Consider the following 17,217-nt stretch of genomic DNA (forward strand, 5'->3'; position numbering starts at 1 on the left):
ACTTGAGTTTTGAGCATGAGTGTTAATTACACATAAACATATGTGCATACTGAGCCACATTCAGCCCTAACATAAATTAAGGGAATTCTCTCAGAAGAAGCACTGAAGCAAAAGTGTCCTTCTGCCAGGCTGCAATTGACCCACCACCCCTAGTTCTTTTGAATTTCTTAAGATAAACATGTCTTTTCATTTCCTGCCTGCAGAGAAGGCTGACAATACTCTAGAATCAGTCATCGATTTAAGACCTCATCATTCAGCCAGCCGGACGAGCAGAAAAGAGAAGCTTTCCTCATTAATTAAGGTCAAAAGAAACTTTAAATATGTATTCCAATATAACACCTTGGTATTTGTTGCTTCAGGACCAAAGCATGCAACAATGCATTGTGCATTTTAAAACCCATCTCATAGAAAGATGCATACGTTAATAGAAAACAGATTCTTACAAATGCTTACACGGGAACGCTTGGCAGACAACTGCCATTCAGAAATGTTTGTCACAGGATCTCGTCATTTCTCTTCCATTTTAACCATGTCCTGCTCTCAGCTGACGTACCAGCATCTACTACTTTAAGTTAGTCATGATTCAGATGTACCTTACAGTGACTTTTCCAAAGACTGATTCATCAACTGGGTTAGTTTACTTACATAAACTGCCTTCCCTCGTATTCTTACCTTGTTTAATGTATCAGTTTTATGAAATAAGGCAAAACACGAGTTCCTTTTCATAACATTTTTCTTGGTTTTTCTGCACACTTCAGGTAATTGTAGGCCATATTCTAGGTTTGCTCAGCCTTCAGTTCAAACAAGCACAGTATTTTATTCCCACCTTCTGAAAAACAGAAGTCTTGGGATTTTTGTTGGCTGTTTGTTTGTAAATAAAAATTTCCTCAAGTAAAAATGCAAGGAAGCCAAACCAACACTTAAACTCTGGCGTTATGCACTGCTGCAGCCAAGAAGAAATTAGAATTAAAATTATATACATGAGCCTCTGTACTAGTAAGTCTAAGGAAGCTTTCAGATGGACCCAGTCTTGCTTTTACCTGTCCTGTAGCCTGTATTGTTGAGGTACACTGCAAAGGTGCGAGTTTCGTGCTGAGCCTGCCACGATGGAGAAGAACAGTTCTCATTGTTCGTGTAGGTGTTGTGGTTGTGGACGTACTTCCCCGTCAGGATCGAGGAGCGAGACGGGCAGCACATGGGCGTTGTCACAAAGGCATTGATGAAATGAGCACCTCCATGTTCCATGATACGTCTTGTTTTATTCATCACTTGCATAGAACCTGAAACAGGGAAAACATTTCAGAATTATCTTCTTGTTCCAGTCGCAAGAGTTCAGATGTTACGTAAGAGACCATTAGGAAGCACAAGTAGTAGGGGCATTGTTATCTCTGAGTGAACCCAAATCCAGAGAGATTACTCATTCTGCCTCAGTGAAGGTCTCCCATCATTTCAGTATGGTCTAAATACTGAAGTCCTAAGTAAAGATTTGACTCAAGCATGTTGACATAGATCATAATGCTTCTTTCATTTCCCTCTCTCTAAATCCAAGATTTACAACCATAACTATCTGCAGCATCTCTACATCCTTTCTGGAGCTGCTAGTACCGTTCCAGCAGCTGAGGATGAAAAGCACTTCATGCAGCAACCCTGACCAAAGCTTGCAAACTCCTTAATTGTTATTTAATCTTTAGATTCACAACAAACCCGATAAACTGCCTTTTGTGCCAGCCTTATGCAAAAGGCTGAGGGTTGTAACCACAGAATCATTTCGTTTGGAAGACTATTTAGTTCAAACTACTGCTCAAGTAGGGTCTGCTAGAGTTGTTCTCTAGTTAAATCACTCTAATCCCTAATGTGAGGTGTCAAGAGGTATTGATTTCTGTAACTGTCACTGAACCAAAGACACTGAAAAGCTTCCATATTAATTTCCATAACAGGTTCACTGAGTTCTAGCTGTCTGCTTCATCCATTCTGGTAACAGTCTTACTATCTACATTTTCTTAGGCTTGATTCTGCAGAATCAGATTTTTAGATTATTACTTGGGGCAGGTAACTGTTAAAAACTTTTGTTTTGTTCAAAGACTGAATCTTTACCACAGACATCCCCCTAGCTAAATCTGGATCCATATCAGCACTCTTCCTAAACCCAGAAACACCAAGGATCATAGAAACAAGAAATTTCGTTTCCCTCCTCTATCAGTGACTAATAGTTAAAACAGCATCAGAGCAAGTTAGAAAACATTTTCTTGATGTAAGAAGAATTTCAATTGTTAAAGAATTTGTCCTGGTACCTGTCAACAGCAGGACCTTGCAGAGATTAGACTTACTCATCACCAACCCTTTCTTGTTGTTATGAGCAGAGAAAGCCAATTGACAACATGGAGAGGAAGGCATGGGCTAATGCTAGAATAGGGTTGGAGTTAACTTGCCCAAGGCTGAGTTAGATTAACAGTTCAGCTTTAATCAATGCATCCTGCAACCATCTGGCACAAACCATGTTGTTTCTGTCAATAATGGATTTAGGTTTCTTCTAAGCTCTTTATACAGGGATTTCATGATGAAAATGCAAGAGTAAGTTGATTGATACAGAGCACATTGATATAACCAAGAATCAAAACCTAGAGGGAAAATGGTCTTATGCCACATACAAAATCTGACTCTCTGGCACCATGAAGGAAGGGTAACTGCTATGGTAGGTCATTTTACCTAAAAACTGCCATGACATTAGTTTGAAATCACTTTGCTGGAATGAGTATTAAAAAAAAAAATCTGTGCATTTCTCTGGTCAGAGCACATGTCACATCACTTTGTGACAAGAACCAAGGCAAGTTATTGCACTGCCCCCTTAGAACTTGCTAAACTTCACATATCAAAAAGGAGTTTCAGAAAAAAAGCAGGATTTTACTTTTTTGTTTCTATAATAGCTGTGGGTTAAGTGTTAGTGCTTAAAGATACTAATGACACAGTTAATTATAACAGCTAATTATACATTATGTGAGCCTGAAAACTGTGGATGTTTCCTCCATGTTGTCTTATGAGCTAGCCCAGGCATAAACAGGCAGTCTGAAAGAATGTTTTATCATCCCAATATTGACATACAAACCCTTTAAATGACAGAGGCATCTGTGCATAAATAACAGTACATGTTAAGACTCCCCTTGGGGACAGTAACCTTTTTAATGAAAGAAGCTGTACTGCTGTAATGACAAAGCCCTATATATCAACAGTCTTTAACATAAAAACATATGATTTAATCTGCTTCTCCAGCTTGAGAACTAACACAGAGTGACAGGACAGTGCAAGGTAAAAATCCAGCATACTCTTCTGTATAATCTTAAATAGGCCAGCTTTAAATATTTTAAAAAACATTTAACCAGCCAACCAAAACTTATTTTCTTCAGTTTGCCTCCAATTCACAAACGTTCATTCTCTGGCAGATTACTTATGTGTTAATCAGCAAGTGGATACTCACCACATTACCTTCTGAGCTAGAAAACCTTCTAAGGTTTCACTAGTGGACGTACGACAGGAAATCATCCTTTGAAAGTGTCAATATTTAATTCAGAAAATGTTCTGTTACCTGTCTAAAACCACTGATAATAAACAAAAATCTAGCACTTAAAATTAAAATTTCTAAGCCATTTTAAGAAATATTCATTGGACTACTGTGAAAATATGGAAGTTTAATCAATGTGATATGTAAAGTTACTCAGCGAACAAAGCTAAAGCAAACTGTTGAAACTTCACTTGAAATGTGTGCTTTCCATAACTTCGCTTTGCATATCTTCACAGTTCACCTCAGGGATAAAGCTGATATTTTGACTAATATTTATGGAGAAAATATACCAATTATTTATGAAATAATACTGACTTCCTATTAGTTGTGTTTTGTTGAAGGAGAGAATAATTCACGTTTTATGGAGCTCCAACTGTTGAAGAACTTGTATTAAGTACCAAGTGATTTGCTTACTCTGAAACACAACTTCAGAATTTTTTTCCATTAAACAGAACCCCAGAATTTTAATTAACTGTCCTCTAAAGACTTCTGCTTTTATTGTGTTTGAAACTCATTAGACACTCTTTTCACATCTTCATTTTCCTTTTCTTCACTCCAAGACACCCTCACATTTAACAAAGCTCTAAAGTCTCATCTCCACATATGATGACTAAGAAAAATTATCATCCATGCTACTTTTGTAGCTTTTCAGAGGAAGGTCTCAATACATACAAATCACCTTTCACTCAGACTTCTCTAGTGTGATTGAAATAGTTCCTAAATAATCAGATCTTTCTCCAACTATTATAGACTATTAAATGTGCTGGTTTGTTAAAGCCATAGTAGTATGGTAGGCAAACCTAACTCAAGTGGAGATGCTGAGTCCACCACACAGGGGACATCAGCATAATAGTAACTTGGATTTAAATGCTCTAATGTGGAAAAAAAGTCTTTGTTACTCATTAATTCTTCCTTTTCAGTATATTCTTCTTTTTTATATTATGCTTGTCAATACAACTATTTTTATTAGACAGTCTATCAAATATGTATGTGTCAGTAGTTCTCAGTGCTCTCATTTGTCATCTCCCATTTGTAATCATTACAATCTATACTTATTCTCCTTTGATGTCCTCCAGAGATTATGCATTCAATCTACCAGCCCTTCATCAGTGTTTGCCTTCTTTCAAGAAAAGGCTGAGGTTTGGTTTCCCAAGTAAAACTCCTGATTAACAGTAATGCAAATTTAAAAAAAAAAAAAAAAAGAAAAAAAAAGGAAAAGAAGAAATTGCAAAAAGAAGCTGTACTTCTTTTAGGAAAGGACAATACCATCTTTCTTTTTTTTTTGAACAACACGTTCAATCAATTTTCTAGTAAGCTCCACCTGCTACTGGCACATTGCTAAATCTATAAATGAATAAATAAAGGAAAGGCTGTTAAAGGCACTTGAGATTGTGTTGTATGCCCTTTCACCTCCAAAGCAGCTACAAAAGAACAATGAAAGCTAAACCATCCATCAGTTACAGAATATTCTTAGAAACAGATGAAATCTTACCCACAGCATTCTCTGCTTCCATAGCTTCCAACTTTTCCTTAGCTTTTATTTGTAACTCACATCTTGTTTTCATCTTTCTTAAATGCACAATCACCACAAATGGCAATTTTGATTAACTTGGACAGTTCACCAGACAACAGACAAGAATAAAAATTATTTCAGACAAATACTGCGTCTCCCAAAGCCATTAGTGGCAAATGACAAATTTCCAATCTCAGCTTCATCAAATGGATTTTCCTTAGTTAGATCCTAATTTGCATGGACACATGCCCATTTTCCTTGAAATTGGAAAGCATCAAGTTATCAGGGAAGTAAAATATACTGCCCAAAGGACTTACACAATTGCATCATAAACACAAAGGCTAGCATAAAATAGAAGACAATACATTTTTCAGGATCACCTTCCAAGCCTGCAAGAAAATGTACTTAGGTTCTTTGAGATATACGTTCTTGAAATTGCTTTATTTGTGATCTAAATAACCATTTTAAAAAAGGTGGTAACAACAACACCTGATCTTGGCAATTTGAATGGCATTTACTTTGATGAGATTACTTCCATAGCAGCTTTCTTACCACCTAGGAGAAGAATGTGACATCTATGATACTGCAGACATACAGTAACATTGATATGAAGGAAGCATCTGTAAAAAGACTGCCATGTTGCTGTGATTAACTCCTCAACAAGACGAGTAAGTGCATGAAAAGTACAAGTTGATTAATTTTATGTTCTATTTGTCCTTTTGTGAGGTCTGTTTTCCAAATTTTCCTATCCATGCTAGAAATCGGATGCAGAAAAATTTCATGGCAGAATTCCACCCACCAGACTACACATAACATGAGTTCTCATTTATCCAATGACTCGGGCTTCATACACACGAGAGTATAATTCCAATCCAAAATTAATAATGTTAACTAGTTTGTGTTAATCAATTCTCATAACTAAAGACAGCATTTGGTAAATACAAGTTTGTTCAGGTAACACAACAAAAGCCAAACTCTGTCAGTTAACTCATGATTCCAAATCATTAGGCAAAGCATGTGTTTAATCTTCACCTCCTCTCTTCAACAGTTAACATAGCATTGATAACAGAGTAGATCTTTTCATTCTGTGTCATTTTGGTCAGTAATCACCTACACATCTAAATGGACAATTACAAGAATACTATGACTGTGTTAAGTAACATTTAAGTAAATAAAATGAAAATTGTATATGTAATGAATGCCTGCAATTACACAAAAGAATTTGGATAATTACATGGTGCAATTATCAGTTATGAATTTTAACCTACTGCTTTGGCCTGCAGCTTACCAGGTTATACTTGCAAAGTATAGGTGTTTAGATGAAGACAGACAGGCATGAACTGTGTATTTCCACAGAAACAGGAACTTCAGCATTTTGGGACTAACTTCTGCTGTCCCTGAATTGCAGGCAGATGGAAAGGATGTTCTACATAAAGGCAGGTTTAAACTTGTTTTTCCTATCATTTTTTCACACTGAAAAAAGAGTTCTTATTTTGAACATAAGAATCTAGCTTCAAGAAAAAGCAGTCTCATACTCACTGGCTAAAATTCTCTTTATACTGGGCTCTTACCAAGCTCTACATCCTGATCATCAGTAAGAACAAGGATGATGTTTGGGCGGATGTTTCTACGGTCTCTTTGAAATCTTCCCTTCAGACGTTGATTTAACAGGAAAGCTGAACTTCCATCCAACAGTGATAAAACAGTCATCATGAATAATCCAAGGACAATGCTATGCTGCGCCATGTTGTGCTGATTTAATGTTCTTTCTGAACAAGGTAGCTTAATGGCTTCTATTTCTTTTTCTTTGCAGGTCTCCTATAAGGGAGAGGGAAACAAGTATTTTATCTATATTTTCACCCCTCTGCACCCATCAAGGAACAGCCAGGTTCCCCCCAAAAAAGTAAAAAGCAATGTACTTTAAATAATCTTAACTCCAAAGAAAAAAACCTAACCAAACTCCCAAACAAAAACAAAGAAAACACTTATTTTTCTAGTGCCAGCTAGAAGCAGAAACTTGAAAAATTAAATTCATAAGCTGTTATCAACGTAGGCAATGAAATTTCAATTAAAGCTCAGATCTGGCAGCAAGTTCAAGGGTTTAGAAGAGTTTCAAATTCTTTTGCTTTCATACATATAAACAGCAATCATGTTTTTCCTTCCAGTGATCTGTTTACATACGACATTTTTGTTTATATCAAAAATGCAGATGTTGAAGAGAAAAAACCCCATATCTATCATTATTTTTAAACAGGACTGTAGGAAAATTAACTGAGCTAACAACATATTGGCAAAGTAAAAGAGCACTCAGACAGAAGATTCGTTACACACTGGTTTATCTTGCAAATTCCATTAACGAGCAAAGCTGCCCTGATCTTGGAACTACGGTATGATACTGTTTGAAGTCTAATACAGCTTTGATGTTAGGCCGAGATCCCTTTAGCTTTTCTGTTGGCTTCCAAGATTATACACTTTTTAAAAATACCATTATTAATAATGAACACATTTGAAGGCCCATTACTATAAATGTTTGGGAATGGATGTACCAAAGTGGCTTGCACTGCCTATGACTGGATTGCAAATCAGAGCATAGACCCCAAAAATGACCTGATTGCAAAACAGAGCACATCTAACTGGTACTACTCCTGTTAATGAGGCAATAAAAAAATTGTTAGCAACTCCAACAAGGAGATCGCAAAAAATGAATTAGCATGCTGAAAAATCTTTGAAATTGCAATTTTGCTCAGTTATCTTCTGATATAAAGGGATCTTCTCTTGCTTTCAGAAGTCAAAATAACAACATGAAAATGTACTGAAAATATCAAGTACTAATTATTTCATTAGATCCAGCAATCAATGAGTCAGTTTTTTTATGAATTCTCTACTTGCCTTATCTTTTTCTGGACTGCTGCCAACGATCTCTCACAGGAGAGGAAAAAACAATTAAAAATGAAGCAAGGGAGATTCTCTGCATTTTGTAAAGCGCAGAAATGCCAGAGCAGAAAGAACACAGCTCAATGTGTTTTACCCTAAGAAACATGTTGGCGATTCTGTCCCTGCAGAATATAGTTTTTACTCCAGCCAATTATTTCATAGCCACATTATTACTTCCTCTCTGTCAGCAGTTGCTCTTCGAGAGATACTTTCTTAATCAAAGTTTTCATGCAATAGCAAAACCACTGGTCTGAAAAATTATAGTCAGTTTCTGTGATCATATAGAAATGAATTTTCACATAAGTCAACAGATACACTGCTATACTATGATGGAATGTTTATTAAGGTTACTTTTCAAATTTGCACACTAGTAGGGTTTTGAGGAAATGAAAAATCCTCCTTCCTTACTAGTCTGTCCAGTTGAGTTTCACAGGCAGGTGAAGTTACCTTTCTTCCTAGAAACTAAAAATTTATTTAAATATCCTTGCACTTGTTCCAATGGGCAGGGAAAGAGCTTTCAAATTGTAGATGAAACTTTAGTATCTGCTGATGCTGCTCAGAAATATGCCAGGATATTGCAAAAGAAACACTGAGAAATCCAATCAATTTTCACTCCTTGTACTAAGAATTCCATCTGCGGCAGTACAGCTGGGAAGAGTCATGTCAGAGCCAATGTGTTGCTACTGTCCAGAGTAGTCAAAAGCAGCTTGAGAAAGAAACCTGGATCTGCTTCCACAGGGGAGGATAGAAAGAAAGTTTGCTTTGCAGGCACATGTTCTTGGACACAAGCTTTTTGAGAGAGGAGGTAAAGATATGCCTTCTGCTCTTCAGAAATTACTACATATGTACTTTTGTTAAAAAAAAAAAAAAAAGAAACAATAGACAGTATAGATGTTTTCATTACACACAAACATTTTTCTGAAGGTCTGGAGGTTCATGTGGGTTTTCTTCAGTCTATACGAGCCAAAAGCTTCTCAAAATAAGAGCATTTGCTGACTTTTCTGAAAGCATTTGGAAGGCTGCCCATTCTTGCTATATCTGGTCATAACTACCTTCACTCCAGTGTTGTACATTCAACAGTCTTTCTTACATTTTGCTCATCTTTAAAACAAATGCATGGAAGTAACCTCATGACCTCATTGCCTCTCTCCCCTCAGCCGGTCTTCTCCTCCGTTTATTGCCCCTCACACACTCCATTTGTAACTAAAATTAGAAGTTGTCCCCAGCTCAGAGAGCGGCTTAGGTGTCTATGAAATACTTAAGACATTTGGGCATGCACATAAACTGCTCTCTAGCAGCTATTTTATCCACACTTGTATATTTGTGGTTAAAAGAATTAGTGATCTCTGAAAGGATACTGCAAGTGGAAGAGAGAATGTTGTATCAGGTACAGCATGCATCTTCCACCAAAGCTCTTATCTCTTTCTCACTACTCCACAATGAATATTTTTCAGCTACTGTGATGTGTTATGTTCCCATTGTTATCAGGGTAAGTAGTCCTGGAATCAACTCAAAGTATGCAATTACGTACAAAAGTCATACCAATAACCAGGTAAGAAAATTAAAGCCATTTTTGAAAATAACTATTTCTCAAAGTATGTGTTCACAAGACATACATGCCACAACTAACAGCATATATGCAGTACAGTCCAAAAGCTAGCTTTAAGTAGTTATCAGAATAGCAACACAAGAGTGTCTCATGGATTGCCAGTGGCCAAATCCAGATTGGGTTTTTTAACCCCTAGTCTTTGATGAACTTCCACGAAGGAATGAGACAAAGTCTCCATTAACAGTTCTTTTCCCATTTCTATCAACAAGGTTAACCAGCAACTCACAGATAAAGCCAGAACAGCTCCACAGCAGTGCCCCAATCTGCCGTCACTTTTAATATAGCACCCTCTCCAACAATGCATTTTGATCTGAGTGGTACAGATGGTCCACTGCCCTCTGCGGGCCATCCTCCAGTATTAAAGATGCTTAATCTGCAGTGGTTCTCATGAGAGTTAGGTATGCCTCTTATTTTCTTCCAGATTGCACATATGAACTTGACAAATCTAGTCAGTCATGTTTCATATTTAGGAAACAGCTATCAGAAATTTATGAAATCTTCTTCAGATGGGGCATCTAGCTGAGCTTTTTTAAGCCTATCAAACCTCTTCGAAGGCTGCTTTTGAGAAACTGGTCCTCTTACTTTCTCATACGTGGCAACACAAAATGTTACACTAACTCACATTATAAATGTTGAAGAGCTAAAGCCACACATGCATACTCCATTTATAAAAGAACCCCGCAAAGGGCTATTTCCAAGCAGCATTTACACCAAGAAAAGACTTTTTTATAACACTCCCCTCAGTAATTAATGTCAGTTCTATAGCAGCATAGGCAGAATGCACAGGGATGACTGTTGTCAGTTCTATCCCAGATGGCATTTTTAACACACTATTGATTAGTACTGCTTGGCACAGATGTAAAAGGCCCCATGTAAGCAAAATCAGTAACTGTCAGTAGCTTGCATAGACTGGTGCTCCCAACCTCACTAATGCAAGTCCCAGCTCAACTGTCCCATGTATAAGCTCTGTGGAACTTCACTGAAGCCAGGTAATCAGGTAATGCAATTACCACAACATAACCAAGACTAACATCTGACTCTTCCTATAACTATGTATCAAATATATAAGTTCACTTCAAGTCTACTGCTAGAAATTACTGCTTTTAGTAATGTTTGCATTAACCCGTTTTGGGTTTTATTTGTTTTGGTTTGTTTTTCTTTTAAAGAAGTATATTAACTTATTTAAAAATACTAAATACAGAATTTATATATTATGAACAGTATGACAAGTTCAATTTGCCCAGCAGCCACCACAGAACAGGGTAACTGCATGTGAGCCACACAGTGGAACTGCACAGTAAGGGAAAACTGGCTAGAGGGAAGCAACACATACCTGCTCTCAGTATGGCTGGAGCCAATAGCAGGTGGATTATTTAAGTGTGTCATTCGTCCAACATTTAAATTCATTGAAATACATGGTGCTGGAGTCATTCCCTAGCAACCAACCCAATTAAATCCACTCTGCCAGTTAAATGGATTCAGCTGTGCTGCTGTTCTTTTAACTGGAGTCATTCCTTTGCATCGAGCCTTGGTTATGTTAGGTCTTTTCTAACTGAAGCTGTCAACCATCACTTCAAACCATTATACTGTGTTTGTAAGACATAAACACATTTTCATATGTGGATTGGGAAGAATCTTGTTTGCAATCTAACAAGGTTCCCAGTGGAAGACTGGTATCACCATTACTGCTGTAATCTAACAACATGCTGTATTTGCTTATAGTTTTCTACTTTCTGACTTTCCCCTTCCCAGGCAGTCAAAAATCTATGAGAAAGTACAAAATTCAAATCCCCAATGCTAAATGACTCTTGAAGATTACAGTTGTACCGATTTAAGTCAGGAATGGAGCTTGCAGACTACTAGAGAACTGAATTACTATTCAGACACATTCTTCTAACTTGTTTGCCTTATGCTAGTGAACTTTATACAAAAACTAAATATTGCAGAAAAGCTTGGTAACATTACAAAATCTTGTTAATATTTTGTAACTTCATTTTAAATAAAGCAGAATTGTAAATTAGTTATAAATTTCCCAAGGAATTGATATTTTAAGAAATGTTAAAAGCAGCTCAATCTACTTTCTTTCTGTCCACTGCTTGCATATTACTGTTAGATTTTCCCAGTGACACACAGAGTGTTAATTAGTCCTCTGATAGGTTAAATTCCTATTTGGATCCCCCAAACACACAAAAATAGACACGTATTTCTGTTCCATATGCAACAACCAACAACAACTTGAAAAAAACAATTATTTTGCTATTTTACCTATAATCATGTAATTATACATAATAGATGCAGTCTTTATGATAATTATATTAGCTTGTATTAAGTACAGTAAAAACCACAGATTTTCACTTTTGAAAATACCGTACGGAAATGTACGCAAGCGCTTTAAGATAGAAAAAGTGGGCAAAACCACACACCATTTCACAAATACGTTTTACCAAGTAAACATGATTTTTTTGTAGCTGTATACAGGGAAATAAAAAAGCCTCCCTGTGTTTATAGAGCTGCAAACACACACAGGCATTCAGACACACACACTGCCCGGATCCGTCCGGTGATGTGCCGAACGTGAAGCTGAGAGCGCTGTGGCACCAATTGTCTTTCGGGAGCTGTTTTCCGCACAGCCCCGGCGCGGCGCGGCTCCCCCAGGCCGCACCCCCGGAGCCCCCGCGGCCGGGCCGGGCCCTCTCCCCCTCGCAAGGGAGCGGCACGACCCTCCCGGCCGGTCCGCAGCCTCCGGCGGAGGGAGGAGCGCCCGCCCGCCGGGCCGGCAGGGCCGCAGCAGGGCTGGGGGGCTCCGCGGAGCTTCCAGCAGGGCTGGCGGCACCACATCGCCTCCAGTCCCCGCCCGGCCCCCGGGCCCCCTCACTCAACTTCCAGCCCCACCCGGTCCCTATACAGCTACTTAAACCCACCGCCCAGCTTCCCCACGATGGCAGCCCGGCTCTGTGGCCAGCAACCCCACAAGGGGCACGGCCGCCCCGTCGTCCCCAGCTCCCAAGGCCGAGCGGGGGCTCCAGACCTCCCCTCTAGCGCTCCCCACTTACCGCGGAGCCGGCGCTCAGCCGTGCCAGGCCAGGGCCGGCGCACCCACCGCCCGCCCGCGGAGCACGGGGCCCGGCGGCGCGGGCGAGAGCATCCTCCGGCCGCGGTGCCGCGCAGAAGCCAAATCCCGTCTCCCGAAGAAGTGTTTAGAGGAAGCGCTCGGGCGAGCGCTGCCCCCGCCTCTTCTTCCTCCTCTCCCTTCTTCTCCTTTTCCCGTTTAAAAAGTTCATTTACCTCGAGGATCCTCCTCCCAGGATTGACGCAAGCGGCGCAAGGGCGGAAACCTGTTCCACCAGCCCCGGGCTCGTTCAAAGTCCAGCGGCAGCACCGCGGTGAAGACAATGGCGCAGTCCCGCACCCCGGCGCGTACGGGGGAGCCGGGGAGGTTCCAGAGCCAGCCCCACTCCAAAGGGGCCGACGCTGAGCTCCCGCCCGGTGCACAAAGCCTTTATAAGCAAAGGGGATAGTTCATGGGGGGCGGAGGAAGGGGGATTTATTTGCCCCTCATAGTTTGTGCTCTTCGTGTCCCCCACCACTAGCGTTTGCCGAGGGCTGCCAGCCCCGCGCAGCAGCTGCCCCCCACCCCCAGCGCTGTGGGCTGGAGGATGGAAGTGGCAGACCCGAAAGGGGTCTGCCCCGGACCTGTCCCAAGGCACCTGTGAGCGAGAGCCCAAAGACTTCTAAAGGTCATGCTAACACACATCCCGTTCCACTGGAGCAGTTGAAATTCAAGGGCCTAATATTCATTAGCAATTAAGAACAGCTTAACAAAGCTCTTCGAGATAGAGATTGTGTCCACAAAAGGTGCTGTCTACACTACTGGCAACCGGTTACATTTTACTTGTGGAACTTGTTTGGTAACTATCTAAATCGGTAAGTTCTTCAATGGCTTCTTTAAAGACGTCTTAAATAAGTATGTTTCAAAGGAAGAGGAAGAGGAAGAGGAAGGGGAAGGGGAAGGGGAAGGGGAAGGGGAAGGGGAAGAGGAAGAGGAAGAGGAAGGGGAAGAGGAAGAGGGTCTTCCTCTAGCATTCCCATGCTGATAGTGTCTGACATGCAGCACAGGTTACCTCAGAATTTCCTGATGCTTTTTATTACATCTAATATTATGTTCAATCTACGATTTATTAGGACTTTTGCTTTGAAACAAGCATTGCCCGCAGTGACCTCATCTGGACTTTGCTGGAGAAGGCTAACAGTCTTGAACAATTTTTCATTGCTGGCTCTATTCTTGGCTGTGCATAGACAGATCCTAAATTACCGTCTTGGGGAGACTGTACGATACTGTACAGTGAAATGGCACACACTTGCCTCCAAACACAAGGATGTCACTGCTAAGGTACCAGGTGTGCTCCTGTAAGGACAGGAATGAGCAATAGAGGTGAAACACTGTGTCAGTACTACAGCGTTCGCACTAGGGGCTGCAACAGCACAACTGTAAACCACTCCCTAACAGGGAGTTCCACTAATCCTAGACCCACATGATGTGCATAAAACACGACCTACATCTTGCTAACACTGTGATAAAATTATTTTACTGCTTTCTGAGATAACATTCGACCTTTTGCTAGCAACTTTCAAGTCACAATGAAACAATTTACAGACAATTTTACAACAGACCCGTGAGCCAAGATGTTCTGATTCTGCACACTTTAGACGTGAAGTAGTGTCCAAAGGCAGCTGAGTCACCCAGAGTCAGCCTTTCAGGCCAAGCACAGAACGAGGGACCCAGCATTCCTCTGTCCTAAGCACTCGCCAACAGTTTCCTACCTGCAAATGCAACCTCTAATGCCAGCTCTAAAGGGTCTGCAAGCAGTAACTACAAAGCCAAAGAAAATACTGAGTTTGCTATGCAGTGGTCTACATTTCATATTGAAGAAGAAAATTGACTATCTCCCTGTATTTCTAGGGGACTGCAAATGGGATTTTCCATTTTAAGAAACACATGACCCAATGTAAAGCTACAATTTCACTAATATAAACTACAAGGATCAAAAGATACTAAGACTAGGTTTAGTGACATTATTATAGGAATCTAAACTTGATTTAACGTCACTGGAAGATCTGTCAGAATAGATTGCTCAATTCAACAAAAGAGTATGTTCACCTCACAGGGAGTGCATGTAATTTCCATTAATGTTAATGGGAGTTATGCAAGTGCATTAAGAGGATAATACAACCCTCGGTCTGAGACAACCCCGCAAAGCAAAAGGTGCTTCCTCTTCAAGAGACTGGCATTTCCACCCCATGCATGTCAAAAGAACTTGTTTTGACCTGGTTACAAAACAGGATGGGTAACAACTATTATGCATCCAAACTTAAAGTGGTTTAGTGCTTTCAGGTAGTTTTCCTACTGCGAAAAACTCAAGGCATACAGATGTATTTAAAATACTGTTATTTGAAGTCTAAGGCAATAAAAGAATGTGAAATTACTGGTAAAACAAGAAGGTCTGAAAACTGACTTGTGCAATGATGAAGAAACTTTTCAGATATCTCCCTTTTAAATTAAGGAAGTAATTTTATTCACTATCTGGAAAAGGATTCCATTGGTAATATGGATCATCACAGCTGATCAGAGGTCAAAAGATAAAATGAAAAAGCAAGATCATTCCCTTTCACTGACACATCAGAGCTTTCACACCAAATAAACCTCAGATTTCTCTTGCAGCATGCCATTGAACAGCTTGAATTTACCTTACAGTACCTGAAATAACAAACTGGTAGAAATACAGGAATAATTTAGATGGATCAAGTGAATATGAACTGTCTGTATAGACAGTAAATAACAATAAACCCATGTACATAGATTCCTTCCCTTTAAACAGCTCCAAAAGGCAATAAAAGACAGGAGAGAAGAGAGAAGCAGGCCCAGAATGAAAGTCAACAAGAACTGCATGTAATAAACAAGTCCCAACACCAAGCTTTAGTTTATTCAAAGATAGAAAGGAAAAAAAACCCCAACAACCTGAAGTCTTCACCACTGCTCTATTTTTCCTACTGAATGAGGACCTTTACAAGTCTTTGGTTTTTCATCACAGAAAGAGGAAGCTGTAGCCTCACATCTATGGAGATGTTGCTCTGTGCTGTAACACACGATCCTTCAGGACTCCCTGCTATTATATCTGCCCTAGGAAGAGATTTCTATGTTTCTCTGAGCTTGCTCCCATCCGCACACCTTTAGAAATATAAACATACTTTGCTGTGCAGGAACAGCTTTGAGATACCTCTAGATATTACTCTTTGCCGGGATGCAAATTCGGAACTCCTAAAATATAGAATTTCAACTGAAATCCATAGCACTGTTTCCTGCAGAAGCTGGACTGGTCTGGAAGGTTTTCTTCTCTGACATGGACAACTTAACTCTCAGCTACAGCTAACAAAATTTTTCCTGTTATGTAATACTGACTCCTCTCCATTTCTGCATATTTTCATCTTTGGTGAGCAAGGTAAGGAAACTGTTTCCAGCTAGTCCTCTCTGTTGTCAATAACCAAACACTAGGCATTGTTGAGCATATATCATTAATTTTTTTCCATTATCTCATAAGAGCTCTAGCTTATAAATTGTCTTCTTTGTCTTATGTCCTTGGCAAGTTTCTCTTTTCACTCCTTTGGCAACATTCCTTTATCCCCTGTTTTAATAAGTGTAATTACCATCTTACAAAACCACATGAACACTTGTATCTTTGTACACACAGTCACACTAATCAACAATAATGGTTATTTTGTCTTCTTTGCCAGTCTTGACAACTTTAAACTGTATAAGAAGTAAATAATTTTAATTACCAAGTTTGCATACCTATTTCTTCATGCAGCATGTATTTTATACTCAGAATAAATACACCTTTCTACTTATATATAAAAATACTCTTGGGCCACAAGAGACAATGATGAAGAGGCAAGATTTTTTCCACTGCTTTTTAAAATGGCTGCAGAAGATGCCTTTTTTCAGTCCTTGGAAGATTGATGATTCCATTATTTGCAGTACTCAGCAATAAATCTCTGAGTTTAGGCTGAAGTGAGCACTTTTCCCTACTTTGCATCTTCCATTACACTGTTATTAATCATGTTTAATCATTCATTTACCTCTCACTGCTACTGCATTTTGGGAGTACAGGCATTTTGACTCAAATTATTGATTTTTGACTTTTACCCTTTAGAAGCTGGGTAAAGGGCTTTGCAGTTGCTTAATCAAAAGTGACATGATGAAGGCAGGGGAGCTGCAGACCTCAGGAAAACAGCAACTAAACAACTCATCAAGTCATGATAAAATGAAATTAGAGGTCAACTAAGAAAGCAAAATGTAATAAATGAAAATGATAGCAGATAACCTCATGAGACCACAGAGTACAAAGCATTCCTTTGCCTTGCAAAACAGATTGCTAAGAAAGAGGAGACAAAGATTAAGAAGGGAGTTAAAACTACAAATTCCCACAAAAAGAAAAATGCAAGGTCATGTTTAATGTGATTTGGCTCAAGTAGATTCTCAGCTGCTTATCAAGCTTTTTTTTCAGAGGAAGTATCACTTCAGCACCCCACTAGCAACTGTAACAAGAA

At 39.4% G+C, this 17,217-nt stretch overlaps 1 protein-coding gene across 2 annotated transcripts in view; it reads right to left on the minus strand.

Annotated features, from left to right (window-relative positions):
- Window positions 1-17,217, minus strand: part of SULF2 (sulfatase 2) — a 72,237-nt gene that overhangs the window by 38,657 nt on the left and 16,363 nt on the right. The window contains exons 1-3 of one of the 2 annotated variants that reach the window (XM_063404125.1): window positions 12,666-12,918; window positions 6,641-6,887; window positions 1,041-1,280 (exon numbers count right to left, since the gene is read on the minus strand). In XM_063404125.1, the coding sequence (XP_063260195.1) occupies window positions 1,041-1,280; window positions 6,641-6,815 (415 nt within the window). In that variant the 5' untranslated portion in view covers window positions 6,816-6,887; window positions 12,666-12,918. Of the gene's footprint in view, window positions 1-1,040; window positions 1,281-6,640; window positions 6,888-12,665; window positions 12,919-17,217 lie in introns of those variants that run through there. The other variant, XM_063404126.1, reaches the window with a different exon arrangement.

The sequence above is a fragment of the Prinia subflava genome, chromosome 8 (genome assembly GCF_021018805.1).
Source record: "Prinia subflava isolate CZ2003 ecotype Zambia chromosome 8, Cam_Psub_1.2, whole genome shotgun sequence".
NCBI lineage: Eukaryota > Metazoa > Chordata > Aves > Passeriformes > Cisticolidae > Prinia > Prinia subflava.